Source organism: Myotis brandtii, unplaced genomic scaffold, assembly GCF_000412655.1.
Source record: "Myotis brandtii unplaced genomic scaffold, ASM41265v1 scaffold230, whole genome shotgun sequence".
NCBI classification, from domain to species: Eukaryota; Metazoa; Chordata; class Mammalia; order Chiroptera; family Vespertilionidae; genus Myotis; species Myotis brandtii.
In genome coordinates, this window is record NW_005358650.1 from 8,190,591 (window position 1) to 8,210,905 (window position 20,315).

The 20,315-nt window shown below is 39.3% G+C and overlaps 3 protein-coding genes and 1 pseudogene across 6 annotated transcripts in view; 1 reads left to right on the forward strand and 3 right to left on the reverse strand.

Annotated features, from left to right (window-relative positions):
- Window positions 1–3,843, forward strand: part of DCP2 (decapping mRNA 2) — a gene marked incomplete at its 5' end in the record, with an annotated part of 62,638 nt that extends 58,795 nt beyond the window's left edge. The window contains one exon of the mRNA XM_014539863.1: window positions 580–3,843. Within this exon, the coding sequence (XP_014395349.1) occupies window positions 580–743 (164 nt within the window). The remainder of the gene's footprint in view (window positions 1–579) is intronic.
- A 1,082-nt stretch (window positions 3,844–4,925) lies between these two features.
- LOC102248331 lies at window positions 4,926–16,876 on the reverse strand (annotated as a pseudogene).
- On the reverse strand, window positions 10,078–12,465 carry LOC102248631 (histone H2B type 1). Its single transcript, XM_014539910.1, has one exon. It carries the CDS (start codon window positions 10,521–10,523, stop codon window positions 10,161–10,163), a length of 363 nt encoding a protein of 120 aa, XP_014395396.1. The 5' UTR covers window positions 10,524–12,465; the 3' UTR covers window positions 10,078–10,160.
- A 169-nt stretch (window positions 16,877–17,045) lies between the features above and the next one.
- MCC (mutated in colorectal cancers) overlaps window positions 17,046–20,315 on the reverse strand; it is a 264,652-nt gene continuing 261,382 nt past the window's right edge. For all 4 annotated transcript variants that reach the window (XM_005866466.2, XM_014539908.1, XM_014539907.1 and 1 more), the window contains exons 16-17: window positions 19,713–19,835; window positions 17,046–18,243 (exon numbers count right to left, since the gene is read on the reverse strand). In XM_005866466.2, coding sequence (XP_005866528.1) covers window positions 18,063–18,243; window positions 19,713–19,835 — 304 coding nt within the window. In that variant the 3' untranslated portion in view covers window positions 17,046–18,062. The remainder of the gene's footprint in view (window positions 18,244–19,712; window positions 19,836–20,315) is intronic.

Sequence of the window (20,315 nt, forward strand, 5' to 3'; positions counted from 1 at the left end):
AAATTTTGAGTCGTCTTGAGAAGGAAGTATAAAAGAAATCTTGTCCTGGGAAACCTCATTTCAGACTTTTCATATCAGCTTCTTGCTGTCTGTTCCAAACATACTTTCCTAGTCGGCTCCTGCTCTACTTTAGAAAACTCCCCCAAATCCTGTTAAGTCAGTGCTTTGTTGTACTATGGTTTTGAAAAGTTGGATTTTTCTCTAGGTTGTATATTCCCAGAAGATTGGTAAGCTCCAAATAAAGCTTTAGCTTGATTTTTCTATAATTGGAATCTTTACAAATTGTACGTTGTAATTTTAATCTTACAGTGCTTAAATTTTTATTTCTGTCAAGAAGCTCCCACTATTTTGGCACAGAATATGAATATTGGAGGTTAAAAACAGGCATGCCCATTTTTGAAAATAAGGACAGATTAAGATTGTGAATGTTTGTGTGGAAATAAGCAATAACAGGTAATATTCAGAGTGTGGGAGATATAAAGGAATTCATCATGTACATTATATTTTTAACAAAAGGTGAAGGGCAGTATTTTATTTTTTATTCATTACTGAGCTTATTTCTTTTGTATTTTAACACAGATGCTGCATATGACTTACCTTGCTCTGGTGAAGACCAGTTGTTAGAACATGCTGAGGGACAGACTGTGGCATGTAATGGACATTGCAAGTTTCCCTTTTCATCCAGAGCCTTTTTGAGTTTCAAGTTTGACCATAATGCTATAATGAAAATCTTGGACCTTTGATAGCAGCAGATGTGCTGTGGAAGTTCCAAGAGCCAGAGACCTGTTGCATTTGAGTGGGTGTCTCTCTGAGCCTTACCTTTCTCAGGTGTTTTAAAGAAATAAAGAAATGCAGGAAGGCAATGATGTTTCTGAGGAGATGGTTCTCCGTGCAAGAGAGAGAAAAGAAAGCATGAATTTGGACTGTAAATGGCAGTTTTATAAACTTTTATACAGGTGTACCTTTTCAGTGTTTGGCTAATGAATTTAAGTTACTTTTTATGAGGGCATTTTTTCCTGTGATTGAGGGTTTTTTCATATTTTGATCAAGAAAATAGTGTTTGAGTTATCATTAAGTTAATGGAAATACTCTATCTACTCACTTTAGTTTCTTTATATTGAAATTTTAAAAGAAACAAGGTACATAATTTGTTAAACACAAGAGCTGAAATACGGAAGTCAAGATTGCAGTTCATCTTTGGATTCATTTTGTGAATGTCTTTACTTCTAACCACTTAGGTTCTTTAATCCTCTGCTTGAAGTTTAGTTGAAAGATTTTATTTAGAGCCAGCATCTCCTATAGAATATTCATGTTCAAAATGAACTCTCTTAGTTCTTCATTTAAGGACCCAGTTCTCAGCCTGGAGAGGGACTGGGTTGTTGGATGGGGAGTTGCTGCTTTAATTTTGCATTGTGCTGCATACAGTCAGTAAACTTGTGAGGCTGCTGGAGAGAGGGTAGCAGAGAGCATGGAGGCTGGGACACAGCAGCTGCCTTGGTTATGTCTTCATCCTGCCGCCAACTCTTTAGTGTTGTACAGTTATTTTGTTCTTGTGAAGATATATTTTATATAACGGTTGTGTAAATAAGTATGGAATACTGACATTATTAGGTTTTACATTGCATCTCAGTGTTGATCTCTGGAAACCGATGTTATATTTGGTTCCAATTTGCAGTAGTAGGAGACTGACTTGCTTTTATTAGCATGCTGAAGCCCCTGGGTGATGGAGTGAGAATGGAAGGGGTGTGCAGTGTACCCAAGTACAGATAAAGCCTCTCTCTGGGGGGAAGATCAGAACATGAAATTAACATACATAACTCACTCCTAGGAATGTATTTTGCTTCTTCAGGATTCTTACATCCAAATAAGGATGGCAGTGCCCATTTTAAGAATTTCAGCTATAATTAAGGACAATCACCAGGGCTTTAAGGGGGCTTTAGTGTTTGTGCTATTTCTGACCTCAATGAAGGTAATTCTTTGTGGGGGTGGAGGGGTGGGAGCATATGCGTGCATGTGCATCTGTCATGTGGGTTTTAAAAATCGATTTTACATGTGGCATCCACAAAATATATCTGCTTGTAAATTTTATTGTAGAAATCTTTATTCTGTATAGGTAGCCTATTTAGTAGGGGTTCATGTAACCAATGGGACTTTCAAAAGAAATGCTATTGTAAGGAATTTACTTGGCATTACTTTGCTTTAGCTGTTAAATGGCTTGATTTTAAAGGAGAAATTATATTTATTAATGAAAGTCACCCCCTTGGTGCTAAGCAGGAGAATTCACAATTGCAGCATTGTGTTTAACATAAGGTTATTTACAATCCTGCATCTTTTAATGTGACAAATTTGTGAATCCTTCTGTGACTTTTTAAAAAATGTTTTATGATTGTGTTTGGAAGTTCTTACTCTTCTTTCCAGAAATACAACTGCTTTGCTTGGGTCTCCTTGAGCCATATTTATAGTTGGTCCCAGCATTCCAGATTTCTGTTCAGTTGTTAATGGAGTGAAACTTAGTTTACCTGATAGTTAAATCATTTTCACTCATTTACTGTCATCTGGAAACCATTTAATTTTTAGTGTTTTTTATGTTTTTTCTTTTTGAGTACTATACCATGGTCAGTCTGGTGCCTAGATTTGGATTTTTCAGCTCTCAATACTAAAGCAAAAGAGATTAGATATAGTTATCAGAAGTGTGTCTAACAGTGTTGAGCCTTTCAAGAACCAACAAATTATCTCTTTTCAAGTGATGATGGTTTAACCATAACTCAATGTTACTGCTGCTGTGCTGCTTCACTCATGCACTGTGGAACAAAATAGGTAGTGTGGGGATGGTGTTTTGATAATTTGAGGCTTTTAGCTATCTTGAGTTTGAGATAAAAAAAATGTTAAAAGATGTGAGTAAAGTTTATGTTTGTGATGTGACTAAACTATGCAGAAAACGTGTAAGTTGGGTGTATCTCTTCATGTACATCTGCTATACTTATTCTCTCGAACCTGTGTATTAGTTTCTCAGTGTTCAGGTTTCCTTGAGGAAGGCCATGGTTAGCACAGAACTGGGTTTCTCCTTTGAGAAATGTTAGCATGGTCTAAAGAAATCAAGTTATAAAGAAGTGTGCTGAATATGCAATAACTTCTGTGTGCTGCATTTTAAGCTAGATGATAAGAGTGGTTTTCTTGGCTTCATATTATGTTTATGTCTTTGAATCCACTTTTTAAATGTTCTTATGTTCCAACCTTATATGTTCCAAGGTTCAGTGCACTGTGAATCTTTTATTTTTAAAATTTTGTAGGTGCTTTTATACATAACTGTAATGATTTGTAAGATGTTAAATGAATTGTTTTTGTACTTAACCATTGTAATCCAAAAGATAGGGGTATGGTTTACATGTTTTTATTAAGAAATAGCAAGTTAATGGTTTTATGATTTCAGATAGTGATGCTCTTCTGAGACATGAACATTTAAAGATGTCTGAGAACCTAATAGAATTCTTTTATGAGTATGAGTGAAATTTGATTGAAGATGTTTGAGAATTAAGTTGGATTTTCATGCTAATATAGAAGGCAAGTCTTTGATGTCAAAGGAACTGTGTTCCCTGCTTGCTGCTTTGAGCTTTGGAGATCCTTATTTTTCTATTAAATGCCAGTTAGTACAGATAATGAAGATATGTAGCAAAATTGGTTTTATGCTACGCTATAAGATTAGGTTGGTAGTTCTAGTAATTTGTTTAGTAGTCCTCATTTATCTGCGGCTTTGCTTTCTGTGGTTTTAGTTACCTACAAGCAACTGCGGTCTGAAAATTATAAGTGGAAAATTCCAGAAATAAACAATTCATAAGTTTTAAATTGTGTGTTGTTCTAGTTGTGTGATGAAATCTCATGCTGTCCTGCTCCCTCCAGCCAAGGACTTGCATCATCCCTTTGTTCAGGATCCGCTGTGTATGTTCCTGCTGCCCATTAGTCACTTAGTAGCCACCACGGTCTTCAGGTTGACTGTCATGGTATCACAGTGCTTGTGTTCAAGTGACCCTTATCCTATCTAATAAAAGCCTAATATGCTAAGTGTCCTGTCATCTGGTCGGCCGTTCAACCAATCAAAGCGTAATATGCTAATATGCTAAGGCCTCTCAACTGCTTGCTATGATGTGCACTGACCACTAGGGGGCAGACAGTTAACTGGTCAACCAGTTGCTATGACATGCACTGACCACCAGGGGCAGACACTCTGACCAGTAGGTTAGCTTGCTGCTGGGGTCCCGCTGATCGGGACTGAGATGGGTTGGACATGCCCTGGAGCCCTCCCGCGGTCCCTCCCCGGCCCCTGTCATGCATCAGTGGGGGTCCCTCGGCCTGGCCTGCGCCTTCTCACAATCCGGGACCCCTTGAGGGATGTCGGAGAGACGGTTCCTGCCCAATTCTGCAGGCCAGGCCGAGGGACCCCACTGGTGCACGAGTTTGTGTACCAGGCCTCTAGTTTTACTTGATAATGGCCCAAAGCACAGGAATAGTGATGCTGGCAACTTGGATGTGCCAAAGAGAAGTTGTAAAGTGCTTCCTTTAAGTGAAAAGATATGTATGTATAGGAAACCACATAGTGTATTTAGGGTTTTGTACTATCTGTGGTTTCAGGCATCCTCTGGGGATTTTGGAATGCATCTCTGTGGGTAAGTGGGGACTACTGTAATATCACCTAAAAAGAACTCAAATCTAAGTGAACAGCATCCTTCCAAAGGGATTAAAATCTTCTATAAAACTTAACATATTGTGGTGGTCTTTAGAAATATTCAGGTCTGAGTGCATGTGTGCATTAAAAACATTTCATTACCTATTCTCTCTTTTTTTTTTTTTTGTCTCTAGTAGGTAATTAACTTGAACAGTAAGGAACAGTCAGTTATACAAGTTAGCCAAGTAATTTTTTCTTTTTTGAATTTTTTTTTTCACTCTGAAACCATTTTACTTTTATTAAATTATGGAAACATTTAGATGTGCAAAGCAATGCAGATGCCAAAGTATACTTTTAAAATATATTTGGCTGAATCTGTGTCTCTAAGATCTTCTGATCCTAACAGAAATAGTTATATAAAATTATTGTTAAAAAGCAATAAAATACATCTTAATCATTAACACATAGGCAAAATTACTTAGAAAAGTAAAAAATTACTATAGTCTGATTCTGAGGCAAGGGCATTGAACTGAATGAAACACTGAGGTCTATTCCATGGCCAACTGATTTACATGATAGCAGTAAAAAATACATTAGTGAAAACCGGATAACAAACACATCTGGGCAGGGATTCAGCAATACATACATGTTAATGTCTGTCAGCAATATATACATGTCGATATTAGTTAGCAATACATACATGTTGATGTTGGTCTAAGTACATTTTAAAAATACAGTATTTTTCTATTAAGTTGACAGGACATGAACATTTATTCACTTGATTGATAATCATCTGTTATAAAGATATTGTTATTAACTTCAAAATACATTTAAAAGTGATTAGGCCTATGTTTTCTATGTATAGCAGATAAAAGTTTATTAGACTGTAGAGTGCCACTTCATGGAAATTAAGATGAACATGTTTTAAACAAGATAATTTGCCATGAAGATATACAGAAAATATACAAATACGTCACATGATACAGAGAAACAATATTCATGATCTTCACATCTATAGGAATTCATAAAATCTTCTCTGAAGAAAAAGTGTTACGTTTCAAGGTCCTCTTTTTGAAAGGAATCCGCATCATTGAGATATCTATGAAGTAGATCATATTTCTTCTTAATCCAGCCATTTCCTTTTGACTGATTGAAAATTCTTTCCACTGTTTCTTTAACGTCTTCATCCTCAAGTTTTTCTGTATTTACTATGGAGCAACATTCTTGATACAGCTTGAATTTAAAATGTTTCACATTATGATAAATTCTGGTACGGTTAGCACAAATTCTGCCAATAAAAAATTCCTGCTTGTCCCATGGCATGAAATCATCAGTTTTCATAGTCTCGGGGTTGTACTGCTTCCCTGATAAGCTCACTAAATATGCACAGTGGCGATGCAACCCGCAAGCCTTGCAGGAACAGTCTTTAGCTTTCTCCAGATAGATGCTCACCTCAGAATAACTTTCTAACCGCTCCTTATACTTCTTTTTCCAACGACTACTAGAGAATAAGTTCTCCAGACAAGGCTGAACATAGCAGTTGTCCAAATCATCAAAAGCTTTCAGCATTTCTTGTGCATATGATTCCTGCCTGATGCCATCATATAATGTTCCCAGGAATGATTCATCTAAAGCATTGATCAGGAAAGCCTTCACAACTAGTTCAAAGTAGAAGCAGAAGCTACTAAAAGAATAAATTGAATTAGATTTCAGGTGTGATATAGCTAACTGTTTTCCTCGCTGGCTTTCATTCTCTTCATCACCCTCCTCATCTGGTACTATAAAGTCATCAAAAATGTAATTGTCTCCATCTTCATCAGATTCATCATTCTCCTCCTCATCTTCATCATTTTCATCACTGATTGGGTAGGATTCCCTTTCAGAGTCCTCAAAATCTCGACTACTATTAGGTCTCTGATGAGATCTTTGTTTTGAGAGTTCTTTCAGCTTCTGGAGTATTTCTTGCTTTCTTGCAGTGGAAGTTTTCTCAGGTTGATTCTGCTCCATCTCCGCTGAAGAACATTCATCTTCAACTACGCGGACGTTTAACGCCTACTTTCCTCACTGGGACGTCACTGTCACCACTCTCATCACTGTCACTCATCACCAAGGTTCTTCTTCTCTTCCCTCGCTTTACGTTTTCTTCTTCTAAATCCTCCTCTATTATTTGCTCAGTGTGCTTGCTGAGATCAGCATCCTCTGGACTTGAATGCTTTTCCTGGTCTGGTAAATCAATACTACTCTGATTGCCTTTGTTATTTTCTCCTTCATTTGTTGAACTGTTGCCAGTGTCAATGAGATGCTCACAGTTGTTGCCTTCACTTTCAACTTTAACTAACTTAAGCTCACTTTCATCTTCTGGCTTTTTATTACTTTGAAGCCCTTTGTTACTAGCAAGCTCTTCATCACTGTCAATACTTTCATCACTATCACGCTCTTCATCACTCTCAAGGTCTTCACTCTCAAGGTCTTCATCACTATCCAATAACTGTGAGATACTTCTTTTAGTCCGCTTCCAATCAATTCGAGATTTCTGCTCACGCTCTTGAATTTTAGAATTCCTCCTTGTTTCACGTACCATTTTCACTTAAGCTTCACTGCCCACAGTCATTCTTTTATCAGGAAGTGAAAAAGTGTTCCAGTTGCTCAGATAAAAACAAACAAAAAAAATATGGAACGCTTCACGAATTTGCGTGTCATCCTTGCGCAGGGGCCATGCTAATCTTCTCTGTATCGTTCCAATTTTAGTGCTGCCGAAGCGAGTACCTCTTGCCTTTTTATATTGTACAGTTGGACTTTCCTCTGACTGCTCAGAGATTTTGTTTTGATTGACATCTATTGTGTCTCAATTACTCTTTGAGGCAGTATTTCCTTTTTAATCACTAGAGTCCCAGCACGTGAAATCACATGGCCCCGCCCACTGCCCCGCCTCGACACCCTAACCTCTACATCTAGAGCTCGAGCGTGCCTGGCCTTGCCCCTGACCCCTCCAGCCTTCTCTGGCTGCTTCAAGCCCTGCCCTCAGTCCTGTGAGTCGCCTTGGGCTGGTCCTGCCTTCTCCTGGCGCCTCGCCGCTTCTGCCCCATCATGGTGCTGGAGGAGAGCATGGAAGCCTCACGCCTGCTGCAGAGTTTTGAGCACTGCTTCCTGGCGGCATATGCACTGTGCTCCCTCCCCTGGCAGGTGGGCGGCGGGGCGCTCTGAGTGCGAGCGGTGGGTGGCAAAGGACTGGTGAGGGGGGTGCTATGGGCTCTTACCCCCACCCTCTCCGCCACGGGATGGTCCCGCTTCCTCCAGGCGCCTCCCCGCTTCCGCCCTGTCTCTGGAGCAATGTGGCGGCTCCGCCCCACCTCGCACACAGCCTCCTGCTGAATGGTCATTACAGTGTGAGGGTGTCACAACCATTAGCATATTAGCTCTTTATTATATAGGATAGTTATAAGGTCAGATTCATTAACATTTTTCTGGTTGGAGAAAAATAAATGTTTCCTAGTAATTTTGAGTTGGATTATCTTCTAGCCTAGAGAAAGGGGCTCATGTATTGCTGAAACTTTAATGATAAATAAGACAAACTCTTATTTTATCTGATGGTATCAGTATCCTTTACCTTTAAGTACTACCTGTCTCTAGGTAAACAGGTGTTAGTAGAACAAGTTTTGTTAAACTTTATTCCTGATAGCTTAGTAAAGCCTAACTGGAGCTCTTCATTTTGTATTCTGTCCTAAGACTTTAAAGTGCATTTGTATAGTTGCCAAACATTCTAAAAGTGAGATTATGATGGGCTTTCTCAGTCCTTTTTTTCCTGGAATTGAGTTACTCTTAAAGTCTGTACTCCTGTGTCATAAAGATGGCAGATTGCCAATGGCCAGGAAAGGGTCTGTCCATGCTTTCAAAGTAGAGTTCTGGATTGAAGTTTCAAAAAATATGACAGGTTATTATTTTAGAATCAAAGTGCCCTAAAGGAATAAGTTTAGTTGCTGGGCAGAGAGAAGTGTAAGGAAAAAATTAGAGGAGATAAATCAGTTCTTGAGTGCTTTATGATGTACTATGGTAGAACTGTGAGCACTGCTTACCCCAAGCAGAGTCTTAATATTACATGGCCATTACCAGGTGTTTTCTAGCTCTGGATAGTTAATTTTTCTTATGTATAGTTGCCAAGCAATCCAGGAAATCTAAAGTAAATTTTCTTTCTTTAAAGATCAGTGTTTGGGAGTCTGGTCCTTCCAGTGCTGACACTTTGCAATTCCAGCCATACTGAAGTGCCCTGCTTTCTCACAGTAGTGTAACCCAGAGCACACACAGCCGTAGTCAGACGTGTCATAGTCTCTTCGTGCGGAAGGTATACATTTGTCCTGTATGGTGATCCATTCCTTTCCATCTAGTTGCCTTGTGACTAACAGCATTTGCCATTGAAATAGTAGTCTGTATATAGTTAGGGAAAACAGTAAAGCTACCTCTCGCGCATGGGAGTAGACTTGAAGGGCAGGTTTCCATGAGCTTAGTGGCTCAGAGTTTAACATAAAGTACAAAGAAGTATGAATAAAAAAACTATAATAAAGAGTGGAAGTCTTATATCTTGAGAAATGTTCATAATCAAATCTTTGATCTGGATCCCCAGATTAATGAAATTGCCAGTTAAAAGAGATTCCATTTGTCTTTGGTCTTCTGTGGTTAGCAGAGAAGTTGGTCTCGCTGTGGTAGCAGCTTGAAAGAAAAATCTAAAGGGCACTAACCTTGACAAGGTGCTTGTATTGACTGTGTAGTGCTGGTCAGGGGTGCTCTGGGGAAAGGGATTCAATAGAGAAACCAATGGCCCTTGTTTATAATTTTGTTCCACATGGACCCTCCTCTTAGTAGACTAGTCTTTCAGTCCAGTGGGGGAAGAATAAGGCCCTGAGCATAGATTTGCTGCTTTTTTGGTGGGAGAATTCTTGCAGGTGTTTGGGTATTTTAGTTACTGGCTTCTATCTGTTGTACCACTTTAAGACCTGTTTTTTAATCCTTTTTCTTGGTGTGACTAGCCAGGAATAAGCCATAGAATCCCTCTCCCTACTCCCCCCACTCTTCTTATATTGTAGAAGAATTTTTTCTTTTTATTTGTACTGCATACCTATGGTGAATCTGCACTGTGGGCATTTGTAAAGCAGCGATAATGTCTTTTGAGAGTTGATCTCACTATGGCCCTTGGGCAGTAAGCACATTGGAGGGCTGTAGACACCAGTGCTGTTTTAAGTCTCTGTATGTGGCTGTCAAATTGGGTTGGGAATAAAGAAAACATCTATGCGTTTCTAGGGTGAAATGAGCTGTTTTCTGCTGGTCCTCAGTCTTTGAGAGGTCTTAGTTAATATTCCTAGGGTGTGGACTTTTTAAGGTAGAATTTAACAATTTGATCTGTTTTTTTTTTTAATTTTTTTCTTTTTTTTTCTTTTTGTGGCTCTGAAAAGAGCCTTTGGATGTGACAGGGGCTGAGCGCCTCACTGGGAGTTGTCGTACTTGGGCTTCACTGGGAGTTGTACTTGGTGACGGCCTCCATGCCCTCTTGCAAGGCCTTCTCGGCCAACTTTTGTGGCAGGACCAGGCGCACGGCCGACCGGATATCATGGATCGTGATAGTCAAATGCCCGTGCTGACGCCCCAGGCGCGACGCCTCGCCCGCGATGTGCTCGAACATGTCTTTGAGGAAGGGGTTCATGATGCCCATGGCCTTGGACGAGATGCCGGTGTTGGGGTGCCTCCCCTTGAGCACCTTGTACACGTACACCGAGTAGTTCTCCTGGCGGCTGCGCTTGCGCTTCTTGCTGTCCTTCTTCTGTGCACTGGAGCCCTTCTTCGGGGCGGGAGCGGACTTGGCAGCCTTGTCCATGTCGGAGCTCAGCGGACTGGTTCACCTGGAGAAGGGAATCTCATCTGTTTTTAATTAATTGAACCCAAGGTCCTAAAGCAGTCTTAAAGCTACAAAGCATGGAGTGAAACATTTTCGACACAAATCTACATTTAGTCATTTCTCAAGCTTTAAGTAGTTAGCTAGTTCTTTGTAAAATGATATCTTTGCTTATGCTTTTGTGATATTTAGGAATAGACTTTGGATGGCAGCAAATGAAAGCAAAGGTTTGCAATGGTGAATGAAATTGAGAGAGGCAGTAACTCTTCCTCAGCAGTTTGGTTGGCTAGATGTGCTGATATAGTGAGTAGCTGTGGACTCATACTCTTTGTGTACTTTACCTAGGATATGTACGGATGGAAAAGCACAGAGCACATCTTTCCACTGTCCTAGGGCACCATGATCTTTATGTTCATTTTGGGTTTGTGTTTGCATCTTGCACAAGTATCTTTTAGTTTCAAATGCAAGTGTCCAAAGAACTGTGTCTTTAATGTTACTTTTTGCGTATATTTCTCTTCAGAGTTAGGACAGGAGGCAGCTAACCTGACTTCTATTTGATAAATATTACAAACTCTTTCTTCAGTAACAGGGAAGGAAAATAAAATCATGAACTATTTTACATACATATATTTGTGTATATACACATACATATATATTTCCTTATAATGTTTTTAAAGTTTGCTTATTGGCTTAATACCTTATAAAATTGTCTTTGGTAGGTACTGACTCATACAATTCAGGTTGTTGATTTTACTTGTTGGCTTTAAAATTTCAAACAATCTTATTTCAGAATAAAATGATTAATCAAATGGAATTATAATTCATGTATTAGCTAATTTAAGTGAAATCTATCTCATCTAAGCAGAATAAGGGCACACTCTTTAGTTTGGATGGGAAAGGGAGTTAAGAATTCACTTCTTTTTGTACCCTGCCTATTTCCAAAACAAGATATGAACAAGTGTTTTTTATGCTATGAGGACTAGGTAATGTTCATGGAAATATGTAGTCCTAAAATAATTTTCTTGGGAATAGTTTTAGTCTGAAAAAGGTGAAAACATTTATGTTGAGCCATGTTAAACAAATTATTTTATTTGGAACTTAAAAAGCTGGCAAAAAAATTGATGAAATGGTCTCACTAAGTATATGATATTCAATTGAGAAAACTGTACTTTAGAATAAATGTGATAACTAAATAGATTTGTAAACTTTATTCAATAATCACTTTGGTTTTAAGTGAAATTTAACATTTAATTTTTGCCTTAATAGTAGCATTTCATTACTTTACATTAGGACATTTTAATGTTTGCAGAAAGACTATATAAGTAAACTTTACATTAGAGTGATTCTGTCTATGGTAGTAATGAAATTCTTGGTGTTTGTTTTGGTTGTCAAACATTCAGGGAGAGCAGAAAAGGAACCCCCAAATACCTGTTGGGTTCACCATGTAGTTATATCAGTTGATACCTTAGAATGGATTTATTATTACATCTTGGTTGAACAATAGCTTTGTCTTTTTCCTTTGGTGTTAATGACTGATTTTCATTTATATTGGGTGTAACTATCATAAATAAAGGAAGACTCAAGTTTATGAAATGGGAGTTTAAATGTTTGCAGGATTACTGCACTTCCAAAGTTGACTAAAAATGCCAACTGTACTCTCCACTGAGAGAATGAACAAATTCCTATGTGTTAACAGTTAGGATGTTCTTTTTGAAAGCGTTTTGATGTAACACCAACTTAGAAATTACAAAATACAATTTGAATAATGGAAGGTTTTCTTTGTATTTTAAAACTTTTTTTTTTCAGTTGATTGTTCAAATACTGGCTTTCTGTAAAAACATCGTGTTAAATTTTGACTAGTGCAATACTAATAAATTTGCTGCTTGGGCAGTTTTACTTACTACCTTTTAATTTGTTTTCTGATATTACTTGTTATAGGTTCCATGTTGCTCATATTATGGTTGCATCTCTTTGGACCAATAAGAAATAAGTATAAGATAAAGGTATGTTTATCTGATAGGAAGAAATATTAAACTGTAGAGTGTCTCTGCAATGAAAATAACTGGTATGTATTTTCTATCTCAAAACAATTACAGTTTGGTTGAGAATGAGTTAAGATACATAAAATCTAGCAATTCTTGAATTGTTCTAGAATCAAGTTTTTAATACTTGACAGTCCTTGGATCTCAGGGTAGAAAGAAATATATTCTTCTCTTCTAGAGATCTCAATAATATTTTTATTTTATTTAAAATATTGAGAGTGACCAAGGTATTACATTCTTGTCGAGGTACTTTGCTTTGAGATAGTGAGAACGGACATATTGCAAAGCTGGTTGCCATCCTTTCTTGTAGTCATGTATGACTTACTTGTATTTCCAATTCTTATTATATTCCCCGTTTCAGTGATGTTTTAAAAGGAAAAGAAAATCCGTTAATAACTTCCCATTCATATTAAACTTGAAAAGGCTGCCAAATAGAAATTTGGTGATAAATGAGATTTCTTCGGCTGTTTTAACCTAACTATAGTATGTCTTTTAGCCCCGCTTTGACTAGGGCTGTGATTTAGTGTGAACCCCCACAGGTCTGATATTTACATGTTAGATCAGCCGTGGGCAAACTACGGCCCGCGGGGCCGGATCCGGCCCATTTGAAATGAATAAAACTAAAAAAAAAAAAAAAAAGACCGTACCCTTTTATGTAATGATGTTTACTTTGAATTTATATTAGTTCACACAAACACTCCATCCATGCTTTTGTTCTGGCCCTCCGGTCCAGTTTAAGAACCCATTGTGGCCCTCGAGTCAAAAAGTTTGCCCACCCCTGTGTTAGACAAACAGTATTATGGAAGGACAGCCTTTCCCTTTAACGAACACAGTTCCAGTACATCATGGAATTAGAAATATTTATTCAGAATATAAGAATGTTTGTAAAATATTATAAATGTCTCTGTATAAATAAATGGAGATTTTAAAAAACAATTATATATCAAAGAACACAAAGTAGCTATTTTACAGCCGCTAATACAATGAAAGGCATCTAGAAACATTTAAAGCATACAAATGAATAAATCTAAAAAATTACAAGGTATAGTACAGGGCTAAGTAGCAACTGTCAAATGAGACTTTTAGTACAAACAGTAGAACAATACTGACAAACTTAGTCACATGTGCTTTAATAACTGATAGTACATTCAAGCAGGTTTTTCTAATAGTTCAAGTGGTTTAAAAGTAGCACATTTTCAAATAGGAAACAAATCTCATGCAAAGTAAGTAAGTCTTGACAATGTCTAAGAACTTATCAGAAGTAGTAAAGAAAGGAACATGTTTCATTATCAAAGCAGATTATTAGGGTCCCTTTTTTCACTGGGCAGTCCTAACGTGAACACTATAAGTGAGTACCAGGAGTTCTACAAACAGAACATTTTCCACATGGATTTAATTTGCAGGAAGTGCAAAAGTGAATGTAGACCAGGAACAACTATGCTTGTCATCAGTATGAATATGGGGGAATTTTGTATATAGCTTGTTCTATTCTCCTGAGCTGATATTTCAGATGATTAGTGGATCAGTGATTTTGTATCTACCTCGACTATGGAAAAATCAAGTACTGTTGGTCAAGGATAGGGCTATCCAATAGTATTTGTTGTTACTGGAACAGAATGATTTCTTGTCAAGGTCACATGCAAAATCTTAACTAAAAATGTAATTGTGTATACGTGAAACTAGCTTTCTTTACACAGAATTTAGCAAAACAGCTGCTATTCAAACTTGTACCCTTTTCCACTTGTTTATATTTTAACAGCCACTTAGTGATAATTCTAATTCAAGTTATATGCTTTAGGCTAACTTTTTATATCTGTTAGTAACTACAAATGTAGTCAGGCAGAAAGTAACTTTAAGTGTGTGAAGCAGGAGGAACTGCAGAAGGTCGCAGGTTCAGGGCTAACTTCAACTTGGCCTGTAGACACACGAAGTTTAAATGATCTAGAATAGGATTTGGATAAACTTTAGTAAGAACTGGGAGTGCAACAAAGGCATAATTTTTGTTTTGTAACAAGTTTTGTCTCTTGCAAAATATTGCCCAGCTTCTGAGCACTAGTAAGTTTGGAAGCCTCAGTGAAAGGTGGCGATTGTATTATTTCTTGACAAATAAGAAATAAGACATTTTGTGGATAAATAGAAAAATAATTACATGATTTTTTAGTGTCACCTACTATAGAAAAAACAAAAATTTTATGTCCGTACCACCCCAAATAAAAACTTGCCAATACAATGATTATCCCCTAATTAAATTCAATGCAAAACTTAATCGAGACCTTGCTCCCCTTTTGGCCTCTAGAAACTAACTATAGCTCTGTTTGCTGCATTGAGAAATAGATGCAGCTATAAAGTTAGTGAACATGATGAAATTTTCACTTTAAATAGTTTCATGGATGAGCCATACTCCTAGTTATGCATTTTGCATGTGACTCTGAGGCTCCTGCAAAGTACTGCTCAGAGGAAAGCTCAGAAGGGCATGCACCTCAAAGGAGAATTAAGCAATTATGTTTAACTGGTACTTAATTTTTTATTGACATAATATTTCCAGTTTCAAGCACTGGATATTAACTTCAGAAACCTGACATACCAGCAGATGAGAGTGAGTATGAAACAGTTAATTACCTGCATTGGCAATGCTGAGACACCTCGTAATACCTCTGGGGCTCTAGGGCATGATGAGTGCCAGCTGTCTGATGACATAGATATTTAATCACGAATAATTTTTGGTGAAAGTCTCAAAGAGGAATCTTACCACTTACAGGTGTGTGGCATGGCAGTTTTGGTAGCTGGAGCACTTGGGGCTTGGCAGACATCAGATATAGTTGGTAGGCCCACATAGACGTTGATGGGTACTACAGATGGAATTCTCTTAGCTGATTTTTGCTTCCATTCAGCAGTGGGTGGGAACTATACTCCAAGAAAACTATGAAATGGGTCTTTTCTTCCCATACCCATTGCTCTAAGGGACAAAGACTGAACTCTGAATAGAGAAGGTAACTGCCTAAAAGGGTAAGAAACCACTGAGAGAAAACAGTTTAGATAAAAAATACGCAGATCTAGTTTTTTAAAAAAATCTCATACAAGTTAGAATTAAGAACATTGTTTTACTCCTGATGGAGATGTTAATATAAACCAGCTTCTATTTAGGAAGAATAATTCAGGTTATAAAAAAAGGAAAATTACCCAGGCATCTGCAATCATTTAATGATCAATTCAGTTTTAGTAGGCCCCACAATTAGCATAACCAAGTGCCTGTTGGTTCACCTTCAAAAAGGAGTATTTGAAAAAATACAAGGAAAGGAAATCAACTATTTAATGATAGCTTTTTTATTCTACACATTTATAAAAGTAACAGTTTTACTGGGGAATAGTTTCACCTACTCAGCACATATTTTAAAAGTATTATATTAAAGTATAAACTCAGAATGAGGCCAGGTAGTTTCAGTAATACAGGGGCTCTTAATGGAAGAGCTGAGACCTGGTCTGGAGGGGTTACATGACCTAACACTAACAGGGTGGGTTCTCTGCTTTAACTTGGAGTGAGAATGGTAGATGGGCCAGCAGACAGGACTTGATTCCTGTGTCAGAAAGCCATGAGTGCATGCCCAGTTTGCTTAGAGGAGGACATTCCCCTAGGCAAGCTGGAAAAATGGAGAAAACGGATTTTTGGACATACTTTTCAGCCAAAACATTTTCCTTGTGACAACATGAAATTTTACCCAGAGTAAAAATTGATTTTTAAAAATCACAAGAACCAGCAGGCACTTTCTTAGTGACCTAAGCACCCACAAGCTGGTTCTTCCAGACTGATACCAGTTGACTTTTTTTCAAGATTGGGCAGTCTCACTGCTTACCTGAGAAAGTTGGTTGCTTTTGGGATAAAACTCTGCCCTCCAAGATTGGGGCTAGTGTCCTTGTCCATTGTGCAGAAGGCTGAGGACCTTGAGTTTGGGGATGCAAAGCAAAACTGTGGCATTGGGGTGGGCCTTAGGTACTACAGAAAGAAAGTGAAAGGGTGAAGGTTACAGTAGGAAAGGAATGATGAATTTAAGATGGAAGCCCTTCCTGAAAGAATTCAGGTACTTTGGTCCTGCCCTGTCACCATTTTGCTTGAGATTTAACCTGTTTAAGAACCATATGCTAACTATCACCAAGTCTCGGGGGAAGAAAAGGAGGCCTCAAGGACCATTTCCTCACCCCTGCCCTTCATAGCCACGGGAGCGGAGTCGAACTGGCAGGTCAGTAGCAATCTCTAAAATGGGTGGGATCAGCCTGCGAAACTTACCTGCTCATTCCTTTACAGCAGCGGTTCTCAACCTGTGGGTCGCGATCCCTTTGGGGGTCGAACGACCCTTTCACAGGGGTCGCCTAAGACCATCAGAAAACACATATAATTACATATTGTTTTTGTGATTAATCACTATGCTTTAATTATGTTCAATTTGTAACAATGAAATTGGGGGTCACCACAACATGAGGAACTGTATTAAAGGGTCGCGGCATTAGGAAGGTTGAGAACCACTGCTTTACAGAAATTAGAGGCAGGTCCAGAGCTACATATAATTTGTGGATGAGCTTTGATTCATGCAAATAGCAATTATGTAGTGCCCTGGGGTAGGTGGAAAGTACTAAAAATGCTCCTCTGCTGTGAAAAAAATTAGGTAAAATTTTAGTTCCAATACACGTATCAACAGGATTCTGTCAGCACTAAGCCTTGGCTATTAATAAGGCTCCACTTGGTAGGGGCAATACCAAAGTCAGAAGAGAGCTCCCTACCTCCACGATGAGAGCTGAAGGCGATTTCAATCTTCCTTACAGAATTGTTCAGGCACAGGCCTGCGCCTGCTCTACCTATAACTTCTTATCTGGGACTGGAACACCTATCTGCCATTTTCCTGTAATCTGCCTCCCAAAGCATCTCTGAGTGATAGCCTGTATCTTAGAGTTGACACGTGGGACTTGAAAATCAAAGCCTTCTTGCATTAAGCAAATCTTCTCGATATGTAGACCCTTCCCACTCCCCTGTGTGTGTCAGTTTTTCCCTGGAGAATGAAAGAGGAGAAATTGGGGGATGCCAGAGGTAGGGTCACTGTCTGCCAAACAGAAGGAAAGAGTGGAAAATCCAATAAGACAAATATCTGGGACACCACTGATGCAGGAAAGGTGGGAGCATGACAAAGCCAGTGCTGGAGGCAGCAGCAAGGCCTGCTGAGCATGGCACACAGAGTGGGTATTTACATGCGGTCCATGGGCCGGTAGTGGAGGAGCAGGATCCTCGGGATGCTGTCTGTACAGTGTCACGAGGGATGCTCACCTCCAGGGCTGAGTTCACGGCACTCCATTGTCCAAGTCCAAGTGCTGACCTACCTGCCAACTGTCCTTAATTTTCCCAACAGGTACTCTGTCACCTGGAGCCCTTCTCTCTCCGGTGACCTGCTATAGTTTAGCTTCCACCGGTAGGACTTTGGTGCCCGAGTGCCAATTAAAGTGAAGTTTCATTGGTGTGTGGCCTGGAGTTTTCCTCCTCCAGCAGAGCTATTCTTTGCTTGAGCATCCTTACTTGGGTCTCATGTCTCTCCACCATGGCCATCATCTGAGACTCCAGCTTCTTGAGTTTGTTTTGATGCTTCTTCTTTGCTTTCTCATAGGCAGCCACCAGGTTGCTATGTGGGAACAGAAGGGAATGAGATTGAAGACTCACCTGAGATAGCACTGACCCACACACACACTATCCTGTCCCCTGGGTAGCCAGGTCCAGTCAGCACTACTCCGAAGAGAAGGTCACTCAGCCTCTCAGTAAGAATCTGAAGTCAAGTGGTTAGTATTTCAACACTCACGGCCATCATCTCTTGGCTTAATCATGACTCATTCAGCTCGACTGCTAGAGGCTTGTCAGTAACAAATTAGCAGAGATTTAAACAATCCAAACTAGCCACATCCAAAGTAAGCAGAAAGGGAGCTTGAAGTCCAGAAGTCATTTAAATACAAATACTTTGTCTGTTGTTCATGGCTGCCTGCAACAGACGGTCAAGTGTACGCTACAGGAAAGAGTGCCTCACGTACTGTAGACCAAGAACCTCACCTGGGATGAGGGCAGAGTGGCTAGACAACTTCCTGTTATTCTGTGGACTGGTGGGATTCAGAGCACTCAGGCCAGAAGCTAATGACAGCCAGGCAGAGTAATACAGGCCTCTGGTCCTCCCTGGGAGCCCATGAAGAGAGGGCAGGTTGAGCCCAGGGCTAGGTAAGTCCTGGTGCCCTCTGTCCAAAGCAGCATCCCATGTGCATTCAGATTCTTTATGTGTGGCCTGAAGACTGATCCCCCAAATTTCCTGAGAGCCTTTTTTGGGAGTGGGGCGGGGGGGAGAAAGGGGGTTTGTGAGGTCCTATAGTTTCTACCTACATTCTGTGAAGCTGATTTTCTTGATCTATTTCAAAACAATATGTTGCCAAGAGAAGCAGTTGTGAGGTTCTAGCTGTCTTACATTAAACCAGATACTAGCGATTTGCAAAATTGTAAAAACAGTACCACTCTATTTTTTGTAAAATAAGTTATTTTTTAAATAAAGGCCATGTGTGTTACAGGTAAATAATGTATTTTTTTTAAGTAAATGAATTAATAAAAACGTAAAAAATTTTGTGTTTTAGTTTCTAAAATGAGAAATGTCATTAGATAAATAATTATAAGGACAAAGCTCTTTGAAGTCCTCAGTTTTTTATGAGTATAAAGGCGTCCTGAGCCCAAAAAGTTCGAGACTGCTGTCTCAGAGCAACGCTTCCTAAAGTGTTCCCACTGGGTAGTAAATAAAAGGTCTGGCACCAATTTTGTTTGGAAAACATTGGCATAAACACAAATAGGTTTTTAAAAAATTGCATGCCTTCTCAGAACTTTCCTGTCTGGAGTAAGAGGGGACAGACCACACACTTTCTGTGCTGCATTTCCCAAACACTCTTGGCTTAAGGCCTTGACTTTACCCAGCATTTCTCAGGTTTCTGTGGGCAGTGGTACACTGTGCCGTAGGGAAGACCAGGCTCTAAGAAGGGCAGGCAAGGACTTGCCATTCTCAAGTGTGGCTCCCAGTAATTACAGAAACATCCTCCCTGGTGTGAGTTCACAAGCAAGGGGGTTTACCTGTTGGCTCTCTTCAGGTCATTCACGAACTCCGCTGATTGCTGGTGGCGGATTTCACTGCTCTTGGTGAGTCTTTCCAAGGCACTCACCAACTCTTGAACTCTGGACTTTAATTTCTTTTCTCTGTCAAGGAGAGAGCATGCCAAGAGTAACTTGAGATGATGATGGAGGTGGCTACTACCCTGGAAGTGTTTAGCCTGCCAAGTCAAGAGGTGGTACGAAAAGGAAGATAGTACTAGAGGGTGGAAGAGTTCCCTTTCCCCTCAGTGCAGCCAGAACACCTCACTGTACTCCTGAAGGCCGGTTTGAGCCTGCTTCCTTTAACGATAAGGCCCTTCCAGGTGGAGAAACTGAGCTAATCTAGAAGTTCCCTGTCTCAGTCTCCACACCCTTCTTTTCCAAGTGTCCTAAGCGTATCCTGAACCTTTCAGATTCAAGAACAGAAACCTCTGCTCTGGGCAGCCTGCCATGGACAAATCCCGACTCATTGAAATCAACATGATCCTACCTTGCAAAACAAAAAGGTGGAGAATTAATATTACTCTCATTTCAAAGGTCCTTGTTTCCCTTGAAAGTATTTAGATTATATTTGCACTTTCATTT